At 36.6% G+C, this 18,939-nt stretch overlaps 1 protein-coding gene across 2 annotated transcripts in view; it reads left to right on the top strand.

Annotated features, from left to right (window-relative positions):
• Positions 1–18,184, top strand: part of LOC144437826 (hydrocephalus-inducing protein homolog) — a 63,659-nt gene extending 45,475 nt beyond the window's left edge. For both annotated transcript variants that reach the window (XM_078126854.1, XM_078126853.1), the window contains exons 59-81: positions 246–398; positions 1,111–1,344; positions 1,927–2,035; positions 2,614–2,883; positions 3,330–3,604; positions 4,229–4,665; positions 5,111–5,380; positions 5,835–6,059; positions 6,399–6,537; positions 7,256–7,421; positions 8,072–8,219; positions 8,762–8,969; positions 9,350–9,574; positions 10,176–10,345; positions 11,019–11,490; positions 11,896–12,065; positions 12,589–12,724; positions 13,234–13,527; positions 13,936–14,099; positions 14,472–14,622; positions 14,998–15,228; positions 15,843–16,067; positions 16,535–18,184. In XM_078126854.1, coding sequence (XP_077982980.1) covers positions 246–398; positions 1,111–1,344; positions 1,927–2,035; positions 2,614–2,883; positions 3,330–3,604; positions 4,229–4,665; positions 5,111–5,380; positions 5,835–6,059; positions 6,399–6,537; positions 7,256–7,421; positions 8,072–8,219; positions 8,762–8,969; positions 9,350–9,574; positions 10,176–10,345; positions 11,019–11,490; positions 11,896–12,065; positions 12,589–12,724; positions 13,234–13,527; positions 13,936–14,099; positions 14,472–14,622; positions 14,998–15,228; positions 15,843–16,067; positions 16,535–17,017 — 5,355 coding nt within the window. In that variant the 3' untranslated portion in view covers positions 17,018–18,184. The remainder of the gene's footprint in view (positions 1–245; positions 399–1,110; positions 1,345–1,926; positions 2,036–2,613; positions 2,884–3,329; positions 3,605–4,228; positions 4,666–5,110; positions 5,381–5,834; positions 6,060–6,398; positions 6,538–7,255; positions 7,422–8,071; positions 8,220–8,761; positions 8,970–9,349; positions 9,575–10,175; positions 10,346–11,018; positions 11,491–11,895; positions 12,066–12,588; positions 12,725–13,233; positions 13,528–13,935; positions 14,100–14,471; positions 14,623–14,997; positions 15,229–15,842; positions 16,068–16,534) is intronic.
• Positions 18,185–18,939: the final 755 nt, after the last annotated feature.

Below are 18,939 nucleotides of genomic sequence, written 5' to 3'. Positions count from 1 at the left end.
ATTCCTGAAAGCGTCATGAACCATCAAAGGCCATTGCAAGACATTTTTAGTCATATCTGAAGTTGTGAAGAACTGTACAATTATGTACTATGCAAATTACATGGTGCATACTATTCCTTAGTTCAAACATACAACTGGTATTCAGTAGGAGCTACAACTTACAAGGACACACTCAGCACACATGAATGATGAAGGAGTAAAGGGAACTGCTAATAATGTGTACTTTGTTGTAATGTGTGTTACAGGTCCCTTGTGATGTAGTGTTCACATGTAAACCTATATCTTCAAAGCCATCATCCAAGCTTCAAGACATCTTTGAAGTAGAACCCAACCGTGCCTCTATACAGGCTCATAGTCAGACATACGTGACTGTCAAATTTGCACCTCCATCAATGCAGGTATGTACATGTACAGTCACACTGACAGTTTGACCATACAATTCTCAGTACCTGAAATAGAATATTACTGCCTAGGTACATCACAAAAAATAACGAACATTCAATTTTGTGGTTGACACCATAAGTTCCGCTCCATGCATTACACATACATTACTATAGATGCATGTGAGAATAATTCGAGCTTCCTGTTCTATTTTGACTCTCTAGCATGAGGTAAAAAGCTATTGCAGTTACCGTGAATTCATGTTATTCCAGGAAGACATAAAATCTCAATCATTAAACCGAATCAAATTAAACCAAATCAGATTATCTCATTACTCAAATATTCAAATCAAATAATTTGTTGATGTATGCCAGGAAAGAAGAAAATATGCAAATTGTAATCACACTAAACAAATATGATCAAGTTTGAAGTATGTGTTATCAAATTTAAAAAAAAAAGGAAATATATTTGAATATTAAATGAATTTATTATACTTTAAACTGAATCCAATCAAAGTCAAATTGATCAAGTCTTGTGAAGATAGGATAAAGCAAATGTTCATTGGAGAATCTATAGATGTAAATTGGTTTATGGAAAGTTTACATAGTTGTATAAAGCACATTTGAAATAAAGTTGAGATTTAGTTATTTCACTATTTTCTCCAAAAATGATATTCTATGACATAAACTTTGTAATAATATAATGTTGTATTTCAAATCTTGATTACAGACATACACAGCATGTTTTGAGGCTGCCATAGATGGACTGTCAGGTGCACTGGCAAAGCAAAGAAACTTAGCATTTGAAGTTCAGGGTGAAGGCAACCTTCCTCGTATCTCTATCATGAAACCAAGTATCCGTAATAAGAAGGGAAGTCCTCTGTTGCTGTTCCAGAGACTTCTTGTGGAACGTACTCAAACACTACCTCTGTGCCTCAAAAATGAAGGCACTTTACCAAGCAAGGTGAGACAAAAGTATTGCATTGACTTTTCCAATTAATAACCGAGAATTGAGCTTTTGTTACACAGCTCCCTCTAGTGGTGTATTATAGAAATTATAACTTTTACAATGTATAGTGCCAACAAGGGGTATCCATGAGAAATGACAAATGTCTGAAATTTTAGTGACTGATGATGTATATAAGAGTGCTGGTAGTGGTAGACACAAAATTACACAAAAATAAGGAGTGACTTGTAAAATGCCTTCCTGTACATGAACACAATGTACCGGTCTTTGAGAACTAGCTGAATACAGTAAAGTCGCAAAATTTACTAGTAACAAAAATATCTATATTTACAGTATGTTAGCCATCAGTTAATTCTCTGACAGTATGAAAGACACCAAAACAACCCAGTATGTACATGGTTGGTGGCATGACTCATACCAGAAAATTACAAGTGATTCGACTTTAATTGGAACTTGTGTACCAACAAATAAGGCAACAGCAATACCTGAACATTTCTTTTTCATTCATGTAGAATTTACGGTTTTGAACAGTTCACATTTTCACCCCACACCCCATCCTTTCAATCTCTTTCTACACAGGTTGATATTGACTTAGACAGTCCTGATGGCGCTTTCACCTTGAGGAATGATGAAGACACCAGACTTATTTATCCTATTGTGTCTGAGGCATCATTTGATGGTCTAGATGGTAAGTCTTAGAGATAACACCATAGGTGGTAATATCTAGATTTTCATATTTTATCATAACTTTACAGTTTTACTCTGTACATGGGGAATGGTTAGATGAATGTGTCTTGAAAAGATGGGGAGAGTGTCCACTCTCTGTATGTTATTGAAGACGTCAAAATACGGTTTGTGATCAGATGGTTCCATGACCTTAAACTTGAGATTAGTTGGCTTTGATATATACTGTTTTTGTACAGTTGTGTCAAAACTTAATATATATGATTGTATATACTAGACTGGCTGTTGACATTTCTTTAGTAGGCCCAATCTCATTGGTGTATCGTTTAAAGTACAGTTCTCACAGACCAACCAAAATCAAAGTTGTAAGAAATGAGGTGTCTGACATGTTTTTGATTGTCAGATGTCGTACTTTGAATTTGTTGAGCGGTGGTATTTGACACGGTACCAAAACTGAGCCAGGGATTTATACATTCATGCAGATAGCTGAAACATACATGATTGTCTAAAAAAAGGGGGTTATTTTATCATTTTTACATTTACATGCAGCATATTAATGAAATATATTTGACTTTAATACAGACGAAAACCTGGCTAAGAGGAGACCCCATACAGCCTCCCTTATTGTTGGTGTTGGTGAGAAAGGTAACTTTGAGGTACGCTTCAAAGCCCAAGGTGCCATCCGTAGTCAAGGCACCATTAAGATACATGTACATGATAACCAGTATGAGGATTCCATGATCCAGTTAGTTGGAGAGGGATATCAGGATGATATCACCCTGGATAATATCCATGGATATATGATGGAAAATGAAAATGCGGAGAGTTTCCTGGACCAGGAAGAAATAGCTGGTAAGATTTTGTGTTGGTTAATGTACTATGTGATTAGATTACAAGGTTAATGGTGATTGGAATACTGTTTGCTGTGGTCTTGTGTTGTGTTTGTGGGCACTGTGAGTGTTGTAGGTAATAGATAGATAGATGGATGGATGGATGGATGGATGGAGAGAGAAAGAGAGACAGTCATGGAAACTAAGACAGTGCGACATGTAGTGAGCCAGATATTGAGAAGTAGACAGACAGACAGACAGACAGACAGACAGACAGAAAGACAGACAGACAGACAGACAAACAAACAAACTATCTCGGTCTTGAAAATTGTGTATAATAATTGAATCAAGTTTCACCAACTTCAAGATGTGCATACTATTAAGTTATAAACCATTTCACACACAGTTTTCATGCGACTCAAATTAAAAATTACCAACATTAACAAACTTTTTGTCCATTTACAACAGCCGCTCCTTCCAACTTGATCAATTTTGGTGACTGTCACATTGGAGAGCCTCGTACATTATCCTTTACGATGACCAATCACAGTAAGGATGACATCATCCGATTCCAGTGGCCTGAACACACTGAGTTGAAATTCTCACCAACCATAGGACATCTACATCCTAACGCTGCTAAGGATATGACCATTACGTTCAAAACTGATGAACCCAAGACACTGGAGGAAATTAAGATAGCTTGTAAAGTGACCAAGATAACCTTTGATATGTCTCCTGATCAGGTGAGATATTTAGAAAATTGGAAACGTTACTATCTCAAAAGGGAAAGTCAAAGATTTTCTCCTCCTTCCTACTACCCACCACCACCACCACCACCACCACTACCCACCACCATTAAAATTTGACATTGAAGTCATTCATTAATATGATTGCTTTCATAATATCTTACTGTTTGAACACTTACAATATACATGAAGTGCAAAATACCTTGCTATGTTAAGAGTTTTTGAGGTATTGGAATTTTGGACATAACATCTTGATGTGTGTTGTTTTCAGTAGTGTTATTTCAAGTTGATTTCAATTCACTTTTAGCTTGATGTCAATTCCAGTATGTAAATTTATAGTGCAGTTTTAGAGACTATCTTTATCCTGGCTACCCCTATTTATTCATTCATCGTGGTATAGTCCTATAGTCAGTATGTATATTGTATGTTTAGTGTGTAAGTGATAGTTCACTCTTAGAGATTATGTGTAGTGTTATCTAGACTGTCACATCTTTATCTTGGGTACCCCTATAATTCATACATCTTGGTGTAATCCCATTGTAGTCTATAGATAGATGGAACAGTCTTATAGACCGTAGGGGTGAGAAGGTTAATTTGGATGTCTTCCTTGTTACTCTACAGATAACAGATTGGGATGACCGTATGAGAGTAGTCAAATGGGTAGATGTACAGCTACAGCCACCCAGACCAAACACATCAGCTGAGGGTACGGCTAGACCCAAATCAAACATGGATGTCAAGAGAGAGGAGAAAGAAGCAGGCAGGAAAGGAGACCACAAGAAACAAGCCGAGCTTGAGAAGGAGAGAGAGAAAGAGAGGGAGAGAGAACGCTTGGAAGAGGAGATGAGACGCAAGGCTGCTGATCCTCCACAGACACCAAGACCTTCCAAGAAGAAAGTTGTTGAGACAGAACCAGAGCCTGTTTTCACTGCATTGGATGAGACTACTAGAGATATTGAACTGATTGTCAGTGCTAATGCTGACTTCTCTAAATATAAATGCAAGACTGAGAGCATACACTTCAAAGACACTCTGATGTTCCAAACCAGAATCTTTCAGTAAGTATTGAGTAATGAGTATACTGTCATGTCTACATTTAAGTTGTTTCAATCAAACATTTGATTTAGAAGGTGGTACTTTCAGGATTTATAATTTATGAAAAAAAAGAAGGAAAAGTAAACAAAGAAAAGATTCAGTTGTCATTACTTATCATAAGCTCATCAAAATGTTAATTTCTGATTCATTTGAATATAATATTAACTTTTCATTTACATGGAGTGTAATGTATATAATTCAGTGAGTGTGTGTGAAGTCTTTATGGATGTTTGGATGTGTTTGTGGGCTAGGAGGGGTTTGGGTTGGCTAGGAGGGGTTTGGGTTGGATGGGGGTGAATAGTAGGAGGGTAGGCTATTAAATTAGCATATTAAAGGCAGGACATTTTTTTATGCCAAAAATGTTGAAATTGATACCTAATTGTATTGACTTTTTTTTTTAATTTTTAGATTCCAAATGACCAACAAAGGTAACGTTCAGCTAGATTACAACTGGCAAGTCATCCTAGAAGACAGCAGGAAGTCTGTCAGCTTTGCTGATGAGGATAATTTACGTCTAACAACTCCACGCAGTCTGAGTGTTATCACAGACATTCCTGATGTCATTCCATTCAGTATTGAACCAGACACTGGTACTGTTGCCGTGGGCAAGAAACAAAACTTCACTGTCAAATTCTCACCTCTGGATGTGAGTGAGTGTGAGGGCAGACTCATATGCAGGTATGGAAAAAGTTACAAGCAGGCAATCAAACACACCTTGTGTAGATAAATAGCGCCCTCTATGACAATCAAAATTGCAACTGTGTCAAGTGCAAATATTGATGAATACTTATGAATATACCCTATTTGAGGTGATTTCTGTTGACAAGAATGTTATCACGACTGCAATATCTTGTCACAAGAGGGCACTATTCATTGCAAAGGTCTATTTCTACAAAGATAAATGTCTACTGTTCTTAGCATTAAATTGAGAATACAAGTTTTTCACTGCATGCAGTTGAAGAGTATTTTTACTAAATACGAAGTTTATCATTACAGATAAGGATTTAGAAATACATTTAATAGCAGACAGTGTACAATTGGTAATTTGTTTATCGTATCCAGCAAAAGATTTTTTGTCATGTCTTTTTTGTGTGTTCAGTTTTGTATAATTATGTAATGTTTTTGTTGACAGAATTTCCAACCTTGAGGAAGGGAAACAAGGTCCCGTTATTCTGGTACGTGGTCGTAGTCTGATGCCATATTGTCACTTTGATCTGGAAGACTCCGATTACATCACTGGAGCACGCCGCAATCCAGAACTACGCGGACCTAAAGGAGCACCACCCGGTTCAACTCTAGATCCTAACACCAGGGTGATAGAGTTTAGTTCTGTGGGTGTTCATGTCATCAATTCAAGGTAATGTAGTCTTAATTAAGTATGCATATTGTGTACATCACATATTCTCAACTGTGGAGTGACAAGACACCATCATATTCAGGTTGCTCTTTTTAATATGTTTGTACCAGAGTCAACACGACTGTGATGAAAATAAACAAACCCGAAACCCAATATCTGCATTTTACGGACTAAAAACATGTAGAGAGAGTTTAACTTGTTAACTCACTGTATATGTTATCAATACAGGCAATTCTACATCATCAAACCAACTCAGAGTATTAATGAAATAGTAGTTCAAATCGCCAACATGTAGAGAGAGAAAGTTTAACTTGTTAATTCACTATGTTATCAATACAGGCAATTTTACATCGTTAATCCAACTCAGTCAGAGTATTCGTATATCTGGACATGTGAAGACGACCAAGACCCTAAAGATCCCCCAGTATTCCATTGTAGTTCAACAAAATCTAACGTCTCAGCTGGCAAGAAGAACTTGGTAAGTTACCCTGTTTGAAACATTTCTAAGGTTTTAGGTGTGTGATATAAATAAAGCACACATACATGTTGCAAGTTTCACTGACTTGTTTCACCTAGATAATGTCAGTTTGTCCAATCATAACTTTAGCTATTAGTACATCTATTGTGAAATCGTGAAATATTAAGTCATTCAAATCATAATTCATAATTCTTGCATAATATTAAAAATTATTGAATACATGATTTTTGTATCTATACAATCTAAAATAAAACTAACATCAATGGGGGTCATATCTTGGGTCAAATTTGTGCATTTTCTAATTGTTGTGTTTTCAGGCGTTTACACGACTGTCACACCATTTTCGAATCGTTCCACTTTCACCCATGTACACATACTCTGTTTTCAAATGTAAACAGATTCTTTTGAAAAGGATTCAGTTTTGGCAATGTTTTCAAATTGTTGCATGGCGTGCATTTTTTTGACATCTCTGTGTAAAAGATAAATGGAAGCATAACAAAATAGTTGTGTTTTCATTGCAAAACAGCATCATGTAAACAGGACCATACCAATGTATGCAACATTGTAACAGCTGTGCTCAAAGTGTAACTTCTAAAGTGTGCAACACTGATATAATGCACCTCACCACAGCAATGTATGCCCTCATACAACAAAACACATACTTCCCTTCAGCTGTCTGTGGTACGACTTACTCATATAACTCTTCTATTTTCTATAGCTTGGTTTTGACTTCATACCTAACAAGCTGGACATAGTGGAATCCTTCTGGAGGTTTACAATACCAGAACACAACATCTCTGTACCCTTCCTACTCGTTGGTAATACAAGAGAACCTGCCATATCGACAGATAGATCACATGTCAATTATAAATCTCTGTTACTTGGTAAGATCAGAACTTTTACTACTGAAACATGCTGACATTTTGCAACTTTTGAGTGCTGGATTTTTTTTTCTGGACATATTCTGGAATTTCCTAGAAAGTTAGGTGTTGAACTTTTGATAGCATCACAAATGATGATATCAAATGATTTGAGTTACTTCACTGCAATATGTTAGTGCCCTGGGCACTTTCATTGTAACCTTTGCTCAAAGTGGGGAGTGGGCTCATGCTGAGACACCTTTCCATTGTAAAGGTAATATCAAGAAGTGATTCTGAAATTTGGTGTGTTGGTTGAATTGGTGAAGTTTGGGTTTGGACGGAGGAGAGGGTTCAACAACAACAAAAAACAACAACAACAACAACAACAACAACAGTAGCAGTAGCAGCAATAATAATAATAACAACAACAACAACTACTACTACTACAACAACAAACATCATCAAGATCCATGCAAATGTAGGAACAAGGTCACAATTACAGTCTACTTTTTTCTTCAAAGTATCATAAACTCAATTAACTGTGATTTACAATTTCATTCTAAAACTACTTGTAAAATCTTGTTACGTTATCATAATTTTAATCATAACTGTCATCATAAATGAAGACTACAATTTTTAAGTTGGTTTAATTTTTGTTTCTCTCACAACAATAGGACATGAAGCTAGAGAAACAGTGTCATTGATCAATAATGAATCCATTCCATTTAACTTTGAAATCTTGGAATCGTCGTGTCACTCGGAAGGATTCTCCTCTCATATTGATGTGTCACCTCTCAAAGGATCCATTCCACCAAACTCAAGGTAAAGTATTCATAACAGAAAATAGGTTTATTAAAGAAAAGGAATGAACGGTCTGAAGGTCTTGTGTTTTTCTTGAGTCTGTTCATGAATTTGTCAAATTTGCCTGTGCATGGTTTCTACATTGGGAACTCTTGTGTATGTAGTATAACCTCTATTAAAAGAGTGATAACTTTACTAGTTCTGTTGAGACTATATGTAAATGAATGGGGTGGGGTGCCTGATAGGGGATTGTGTGTGTGTGTGTGTGTGTGTGTGTGTGTGTGTGTGTGTGTGTGTGTGTGTGTGTGTGTGTGTGTGTGTGTCTGTCTGTCTGTCTGTCTGTTTGTCTGTCTGTGTCAGTCTGTCTGCCTGTCTGTTCAACTGTCAGTCTCTGTCTGTCGGGGGGGGGGGGTATTGGGACTTGGAATCCATACACACTTTAATACCTATTTTACAATGTAACTACATTAACAATAGTGCTAAAATGATAACATTTTATCAATTTGTGTACTTTTGTCACATCCTGTGGTTTAACTGATTTCTCAAATCATAATCCTAAACAGATTACCAATTGATGTCTGTTTCACACCTCATGAAGAGAAAGAAGTGAATTTCAATTTACAAATCAATATTCAGAAGAAGACATTACCGATACACCTCAATGTCAAAGCTGAAGGCTATTCCATGAATGCTACTTTACTGTGTGAAGACTCTACAGGCAAAAAGATACAACTAACGTCAAAGGGACTCAATGAAATCAACTTTGGAGAGGTGAGAGGTCAATTGCAGGTCAAAGGTCACGGGAGTAGGGATACTGTATTCATTGTGATGACTATAAAGGCCCCTGTCCTGATGTATGTAGTTAGCAGAAAATGACTTTTAGTACAACAGAACTGATTGTTCAGTTTGCTGCTAGAAATGGTTCACTGCCAAATCAAACTGATGTGCAGGTCCAAAACGCATGCAAACAGGGCCCAACACAGATTTGGTCAAAAACGTTAAAAAGAATTTATCATTTTAGTTTTAAAAAAATTGCAAAATATTTTGAAGTACTTTTTAGTGAGATATGAAACCGAGAAGATTTACAACGCACATTAAGACAAACAAAGAAACAGAGAATTTATTAATTCTTTTTAACATGTCTATTTCAGGTTGAAATGAACGAGAAGGCATCTCGTCAACTATGGATTGTCAATTCTGGTAAATTTAATTTTGACTATGAATGGACTTTGAATGAGAGATCTGGTAGAAGAGACAGGCTTGTCAATATTACTCCAGAGTCAGGAGGTGTACCATTGAATGATAGAAAGCGATGTACGCTGACTTTTAAACCACCTTGCAAAGTGACACTCCGAGGATGTGAGCTTTCTCTAAAGGTAGGCATCAAGTATGACTTGCATCAGTTACTCATTATGGACAGAAAAGGATTTGTGAGGGCTTCCTTTTCTCATACGTTATTAGGTATGAGGAAGATGAAATGTATATTTTTATCCATTTCGAAATACTAATGGTTGAGGGAAATTGTATTGTATTGTATTTTTATGTCCATTTCGAAATGAACAAGGGTAATGTCATTGAGTGAAATGTTACATAAAAAATGTGTTTGTTTTGTTCATTTCAAAGAATGGTCCAGTGATTTATGCGTTATGTATCTATGCAAGATATCTGTTCACTGATTCATTTCACCTAACTCATGGTTAAGCAAAATGGAACTCAAGAAATGTACTTTTTAAATTCATTTCAAAAGCAATGTTTGAGAGATTCAGAAATGGAATTCAGTAAATGAAATAATCTATGTCACATAACTCATGATTAAATGAAATCGATCTCAAGAAACATATTTTATGATTCATTTTAGGTGACTGAGAGAGTAAAATAAACTATATCACCTTTATCTATGTTAAATAACCAATTTGAAAGTTATCGTGAATGTGAGAAAATTTTTAATAATGCAATATTTGATTTGATTCCTTTCAGATAACCAATGGTCCTACATACTTGATCAGTATAGTTGGTAGTGGGGTAGCACCTGGGGTTCATTTCTCATTTAATAGACATGACTTTGGACCCTGCTTCATTCATCGGGCCGGTATGCCAGTACACGCTGTGGAACTCAAAGTTACCAACAGAGACCGTAAAGAAATCAGGCAAGCATTGGACAATTTTTTTTTAATGATATAGATATCTCAAAAGGAATCTGCATGAAACAAGTGTGATATAATAAGTTACAGAAAGAAAAATAAATCTTTCAAAAGTCAAGAAGTACTGTTGTTGTTGTGATAGAGGAATGCTGAGATCAGCAGAAAGAGATCTCTCAAATAGTATGTGACTACTGTCAGCACACCAGTGTGCTCTCTAAGCCTATTTGACATACCACCGACGCACACAATTTCTAGTGACGCACCAAAATTTGGTGTTTCCTATCTCCTACTATGTGGTGACTCACAAGAAATGCCATTTTTTTTATCATTTTGACTCACAAGAACAAAATTTGGCTATCATTAGAGGGCACACTGGTCAGCAGATATAATGTGAAGTACTTTATAAGGTTGATTCTGATTAGTTAGAAAAGAAAAGAAACAAGCACATCTGTGTTGGCTGTATTATTAATGAGTGATAAAATATATGTATGTTTAGCCAATCAGTGGCAACCTTGTAATAGCTTCACATATCACCCCACTGTCAGTATAGGATAGGAGTTTAGTAACAGTCATTATAAAATTTGATTTGAACTTGAAGCAAAGATATACAACACCAGAATTCATACTTGTGTTAGTTGGAATCTGATTATTCTAATATTTTTGCATGGTTTCTTTACAGCTTGGACTGCCACTATGTCAGTACATCGTTCCTACAAGTTCAGTTTGAAGCCACAGTGTTAGAACCCGGCAAGAGTATCAACATACCGTTTACCTTCTACCCTCGGGACCCAATCAAATACCACGAGACCATTACATTTGATATCAACGGACTCTCTAAGACACACATAGAGGTATTCGGAGAAGGTACCGACATGAACGTCGAGGTAGCTAACCCGAAAGACAAAACAGTAAATTTCGGTGCTCTTCGTGTGGGTCAGACAGTCCGGCGGGTCATACCATTGGTCAATAACAGCCCGTGTCCGATTACGTTTAATATTGTGATCACCCCAACGAGCCAAGAACTGCAACAATTGCCCAGTGTGTTGATGTTGTCTAATACAAACCACATCACTCTGAAACCAAGAGGAGGAACTCACAACCTGGAAGTCATATTCAGTCCTAAATGTCGTATACCCAAATTTACAGAAGAGGTAAGAAACTGTTGTGTAAACAGTGCCCTCTAGTGTTAGAATGTGGTAGTGATGTAGAATGCTATTGATAGTGTTATTGTCACAGGTACAAACACCAGCTAGTAATGAAATGTACAGTGATGGAGAAAGCTACTGAAAGTGTTTTACACATGCACACACACTAACTAATACTTGGTTTTGTTTTGGCATTATTTAGAAAAACTAAAAATAATTCATCCTTGTTCCAAGATGTAAAAAATCTCTTAGACTATTTTCACTCTGGAACACATACTATCGAAGAGGAGTCTGCTTTACAATATCACTAATTTCTAAAACTTTCAGCCGCATATTTTGGATCCTTTTGATGTGGAAAGTAGTTAAATCCAAACCTCATATTGATAATATGATTGTGTGTTATGTTGATAGGTTATCTTGGAGTGTGAAGGACTGTCACAGCCTGTCTTTGTAGTGACAGGTTCTTGTCAAGGCATAGAGATCAACTTAGATCAAGATTCCATTCCATTTGGTGCTGTGGTGCTAAAGAGTGCCAGTACAAGACGTCTCTTGATGCACAACACTGGCGATATTGGTGCTGCGTAAGTACATGCAGAATTAGTATTGAATTGAACTTTTGTTCCAAAACACAAACTTGAAATTGTATCTGAAATTTTTTTCACTGCACACTTCTTTCAGTCTTTGTCAAGATGCAGAAATATTATATTGTGTGTCTTTGTGTGTTTGCATGTATGTGCATGCGTTTTTTGTGTGCACATGTGCTTGTGTGCATGTATGTGTAAGCAGGTAGGTTCATGTAGATGCAGTGGACAATACAGTTTGATAATAAGCACTGTCATTTCTGTAATTGATATTTATGTCATGTATTTAGTTCCTGGTCAAACGCGGCAACCCCCGCCTATCGCTGCAATTGTTACATATTTTAGGTCAGTACTAGTACATTATATATTGTATGAAGAACATCACTACAGGGTCTTGATAGTGACTTGGGTAGAGCAATATTAAAATCAGTCAAGTGCAAAATATTTGCTGAATTTGGAATATTTGTCCTTTGTAAACCACGAGTCTCCATCAGTTCAATATATGCTTATTTCGTTCTTACAGTTTCAAATGGAATGCAGATAAGTTTGGACCAGATTTCTCCATTTCTCCAACTAAAGGCTACATCTCAGCTGGTATGACGGTGTCGTTTGAAGTTGCATTCCATCCAAAGGAAATCAGTCAAGATATTAGATACGATGTGAGTAATCTAATGTCTTTCATATGAAATGAACAATGTTCCCCTCCAGAAAATATTAGAAGTCTCAGCTAAGAGAAATTTGTACTACAATTTATAACATTAATTTCTTTCTCTTGTTTTCAAGAAATAGATTGGAACCCACTGTTTCATTAAGACCTTGGGAAAACTCTGATGAAATGATCAGAATAAAATTACATGCATGTATATTTATTTTGTACAAGAGTGTCTTTCACTTTAAAGAAAGAGAGAATACAAAAATAATAAGATAAGTTTTAAAGGCCCAGTTTGGATCAGGATGAAACGTTGGGCAAGGAAAACAGCTGTCTAACAAAGTTATACTATAGAGTAAGTTGGTCCAAAACAAAAGAATTGCACTGTCTAACTGTTATCGATCCACTGTATGATACCGGTAACACTAATGCAAGAATGTCAAATCATGGACCTTCAACTTTAAAAATTTACGATAGCATATATTTTGAAACCTTCTTTTTTTCCCCCTACTTTGACAGAATCTTCGTTGTGCAATAGAGGGTGGGAAACCTCTAAAACTAGTATTGACTGGTATGTGTGTAGCCTGTCAACTACAGAAAGAAGTCCTCCATTTCAATGCACATGTCAGAATGAAAGATACCAAGAACTTGTCCCTTGTCAACCGAACCAACCAACTATGGTGTCTGAGACCAGTCATCGACGGGGAGTACTGGACAGGGGCTGATGCTATTACTATTGAACCACAGCAGAGCAAAGCATATGAGATTATATATAGACCATTGACTATGACCAAAGAAGGAAAGAAACATACAGTACGTAACAATCACTTACTTCTCGTGTAAGGGAAACACCATGCCAAGGCATTTTCATAAACTATGGGTTCTGGAGTCATTTTTACATCACTTGCAATTACTTACGATTTCAAAGAAATGCCAAGTCGATCTTTACAGGGTATCTTTGCTATGGGCAACATTGCCTCATGGGAGTCAGCAGAAGTCATTATTCATGGTTGAACAACGAATATTCATGAGAGATATCACTGAAGGGAATAAGCACTTAGGAGTCATATATTCATTGTGAAGTGACATATTTCCAATACATATGGTACAATACTAGTAAGACTACAGATACCTGGAGTATTACACATCATAAGAACAAGTATCAATTTCCATAATATGCCGTAGATATTAAGTGACACAAAACTATTGTTTGTTTGACAGGGTACAGTATTCTTTGCCCTACCTGATGGTTCTGGTTTGCTGTACAACTTGACCGGTGTGGCTGAAGCACCCAAAGTGACAGGTTCCATCACCAGAGAAGTGCCTTGTAAGACACAGTACACAGAGATGATGCCTGTCTCCAATTGGTTGAGAAAACCACAGAGGTATGCAACACAGTTTCATTACTAACTTTTGTAGTTTCAAGGTCTTTCACTTTGTAGTATATTTCCAAATGAAAAATCTGAGTCTGATGAAATGATGTGTATATGTATGCCAAAATTGAGTACTGGGTATGTTGCGGACACTCATTGATTTACATGTACTTGCACACATAGCAACACACACACACACACACACACACACACACACACACACACACACACACACACACACACACACACACACACACACACACACACACACACACACACACACACACACACACACACACACACACACACACACATGCATGATCACACTCACACATTTGAATTAGAACTATGACTGATGTAATGATTTATTTCTTTGTGTATCAGATTCCGTGTTGAGGTTGAGTACATCAAACCTGATAGATTAGACCCTGCCACTACTATGAAGGGACTGGACTACATTGATGTGCCAGGAATGGCAAAGAGAGACTACAAATTACACTTCCATGCTAACAAGGAAGGAACTTACTCTGCCAAGGTGAGCCAACCAAGTCAGTTTTAAAAATTTAGATTTACTGCAGCAGTTTATGTTATCTATCGTATCCCATTGTTGTCTTAAACTTTAGTCATCAAATTCTTTTGAAATGTGAGAACTTTAGTGTGATAGAGTGATAGAGTGATAGTTTCATCACATGTCTTATAGTATTCTATGGCTTACATGTGATATCTCATGGGACATGTGTATAATAGTGTCCATGCACTCATTGCAGACAGTCCAAATCAAGTCTATGCTAGGGAGTAAATCTGTTCCATAATCCTGACCCTGACTCCCTAGTTTGAATACAAATGTGTCTATATGTGCTGTTGGTCCACTGTTCTACATTCATACATATCATCATATAATACTTTACAGGTGACATTCATGAACAAAGACACAGAAGAATACCAATTCTATTTCATCACCTTCAAAGCCACCCCACCAGGAGTGATAGGGTCTATTGAAATGACAACACCTGTACGTCTAAGTACATCGTATACTCTCACTGTTGAGAATCCACTCCCCTACCAAGTCAGCTTCCAGACCAGCTGTCCTGTACCAGAAGTCATGTTACCTGGACAGTTTGTGGTGCCAGCACAGTCAGAGGTATGTACACAAATTAAAAACTCTTACCTGTCCTCATAAAATTCTCAGTATCAATACACTACATATCTCAATATAGTCTGAATCAGCATACATTACATGCATCTTGATCATTTTGATTTTCTCCCTTTACGCTATGAATTATTAAGCTGTGATTTGCTGCTGTTTCAGTTATAAGTTCTCCCCAAGAATAAGTTCATGGAAAGTGACACAATGATAATGACATGAAAATGTGCATAGTTTGTAGCTATTTGAAACACTTACATCCCCTTAGTAAAAATATTGTATTATTGGAAACTATGTTAACTTATCAATATTTCTGTGTCTGGAGAGATTGAAGAAACAATTTATTTATCATTAATTAGATTTTGATTTTTGATTTTTTTTTTTTTTTTTTTTTGGGGGGGGGGGGGGCACTCCCTATTATAAAATAACGAATCACAATTTTCAATTTTCATTTGTTGGTCTCTATTAGTATCATTAAAGAAATCATAGCAAAGTACATTTAGACTGTATACAGCATCACAATTTTAAAAAAGTGTTGTATTTTGATGTCCTCATGTGTAGTCTATTGAAATCCTCTTTACCTGATCAAAATATTATGATTTGTATTTCAGGGTTTCCTCAACTTTGAGTTCTTACCATTAAAGACGGGTGTCATCAATGCTAAACTACAACTAACAAGTAATGAACTTGGCTTGTATCAGTACGACCTGACTCTGACTGCTACCACTGCTGGTCCTGAGAAGGCCCTGTATTTCAGAAGTGCACTCGGAGCTACACAACAACTAAGTGCTAAGTTAATCAACTTTACTAAAGTCAAGGCAGAATACGCATGCAAAGTAAGTATATATATTATTTTGGCTTTTGTAAAAAATTTTTTTAGCAATCTAATATATCATGGGGGAAAAGAAAACAAAAGGACACATCATTTGGGTAGATATGTTCATTTATGTTATGAAGCAAATGTCAATTTCACAGACTCTGTGTTGATTACAGGTGTTTATTTCATTCTGTAGTTGTTGCATAGTTACATTTTTAAGGAGTGTCTCTATTACAAAGTAAGTCTCCAATACTGATGATGGTGGAATTTGGTGGGATGTGAGTTGTCAGTATAATTCATTTACATTAAAGAAATACTGTATTCCTTCTAATGTTTAGGTAGGACTTATTGATACTTGACACTTGACAATACTTTAGTCATTTGAGAATTTGTCCAATTTTGCTTGTGTGCAAATCCGATGATATTCTGAAGAGTTTGTTGAAGCCAGTTTTCTGACAAGCATTTTGTTTTTTTCTGTTTTCACAGGCTGACAGCAGCGAGTTCCACTGTGATAAAAACATACCAGTTGTACCAGCATCAAGTGGTGGTACAGAATTCAATGTTGATGTGACCTTTGAACCTTCAAAACTAGGTGAAACCCGCGCCACACTTACAGTGAGTTCAGGTCAAGGTGGTGACTACATCATCCCACTATTCGGCACCTGCATTCCGCCCAAACCACAAGGACCTTACACAATCAAAGCGGGCTCCTCAACTTCCGTCCCATTCCGCAACGTCTTCTCCCACACAACGCAGTTCACATTCCAGGTGGATAATCCGTCATTTACGTGCAAACCCGGTGAAAATATCCGCGGCAAGAAGACACACAATATCATAGTAGGGTTTGAAGGCAACTCAGATGGTTCTAAGGCTCCAAAGATGGGTAAACTAGTTGTGACGTGTGCAAGGTCTGCTGGTGGTGCCAGCAACGTTGCATGGACATTCTACTTGAAAGGTGTCACACCGTAGAAATACCCATGGTAAAAAAAAAAAACACACTCTGCTTTCATCATCTCTGATATTGCTGTGTCTCATTTCACCATCATCTGCTATTAGTAGTACATTTTATTGTCTGGCTTGAAGCTGTAACAGCAGTGTTTTTTGTTGTGATATTAATTTTGCCAGTCAAAATGTAACATTTACACCATCCACCGAGTGAATAATGTACCATTTGCTAACTTAAGAATATCATTTCAAGTGGTGAATGTAATTTGACTCCTTCCATCCCTATAATATAATAAGCCACACCAATGTACTAGCACAAAGCTGTGAGACTATTCCAAAAGAGACAGAATCGTAGGGATGTGAAAGTTAAGTTTTCACCCACCACTTGAAATGATGTGTTGTTTTCCCAACCCAAGCATGTATATACCCATATCCCATAATTTGTAACCTATCACCTACATTTCCTGCCTACCCACCTCTCCAGGCTGCACCATCACATCTTGATACCCCCCCCCCCCCCACTTCATCATGTGTTATGATTTATGCAATTTTCATGCTTGTTTGCCCACATTTTCATGCCTCCATTTCAATCTGCTGCAAACTTAAAAAAACACATTTCAACTTTGTTTATAGCATGTACATACTAAAAACTGCACATCAAAAGTCATTGCAAAAAAAAAAGAAAGAAAAAAAGCATGTGTTATCTTTCCCCCTCCCCGGAGTATTAGAACCAACCTTGGCTGGGTTGAATCCGAACCTTAGAATGTTATTTGTGTTTTTTCTCCCTCCCCTCTCTCGTTTTTTTTTTGAAGACGGATTTTTTGTTGTTGAAATTTTACCCCAGAATGATCTGCTTGTACATTTTGGAATCACATTTACCCTACTCTGTACTTATTATTGAAACCATAAAATTTATGAAACTGTATAAATTGTTTGAAATGACAGAATGTTTGTAAAACCTACCCTGTATATTGTAGCGATTAGTTTGATCTGATTATTAGTAGACATGTATGTAATCTGTAGTGTATCTAAATTAATTACCATACGCACTGCGTTGCTGTTTGATATGATATAATTATATAATCTAACTTTGATGGACATTGAAAAAATGAATTTATATTATTATACAGTCTGTAATCTTAATGTTTGACTATGGTTTTGTACATTTTTTGGCTTAAATATTGAGCAATAAACCCTTCTTTTAACTATAGGTCAATGGCGTGACTTGTTTTCTTGTTGCAAAGTACAAAATAAAGCTTGAAAAAAGTGACTTCACAACCCAAAGAGAGGAGTCCTGACCGAGTATGTTCTGAATCTGACTGTCATACGACTTTGTTGTGTAAACTGAAAACCACCATTGAGGGCGCACTTAAAACTTCACATATGTATACAACCACAATATCATCAGTCATCAACAATACATTGCTCTATGGACTATATGTGTGAACGTTATACTATGAAGTATTGTCAGCGATGGAAATATTGATAAATATTCAAACGGGACTTGTAATCCAAAGTGGACATGCTCAGATACAAAGGATTGTGGGATTATTTGTAGTTGCAGTAATACATAAGTTTTGATGATCAGATGGTAGTCTGAAAGGTCCAGCCATTGGTCCGTTTATGTAACCACTCACTACCCGTGATCGTGAGCGAGCGCATTATCAATAGACATTGTCTAAACAAAAGCACTTCGCTTGCCCGTGTGAGGGCGCTAACCCAAGTATATTTACTATATAAACGGAAGCAATGTCATTTCATGTACTATTATATAATTTTGCCACCAATATAATCCAAATAGCAAATTAACATCTATTGGATGATCGTCAAAATAAGACTCCATTATTAATATTACAGGTAGAATAGTTTCATAACAATAATGTCTCCTGACACTTCTGATAAATTTGTACATAATTTCCCTAGGCCCTCGCTCTGCTCCCTTTTCT

The sequence above is a fragment of the Glandiceps talaboti genome, chromosome 7 (assembly GCF_964340395.1).
Source record: "Glandiceps talaboti chromosome 7, keGlaTala1.1, whole genome shotgun sequence".
In the NCBI taxonomy this organism is placed as follows: Eukaryota; Metazoa; Hemichordata; class Enteropneusta; family Spengelidae; genus Glandiceps; species Glandiceps talaboti.
The sequence above is the reverse complement of the archived record's forward strand: the minus strand, read 5'-3'. Positions and strand labels throughout refer to the sequence as shown.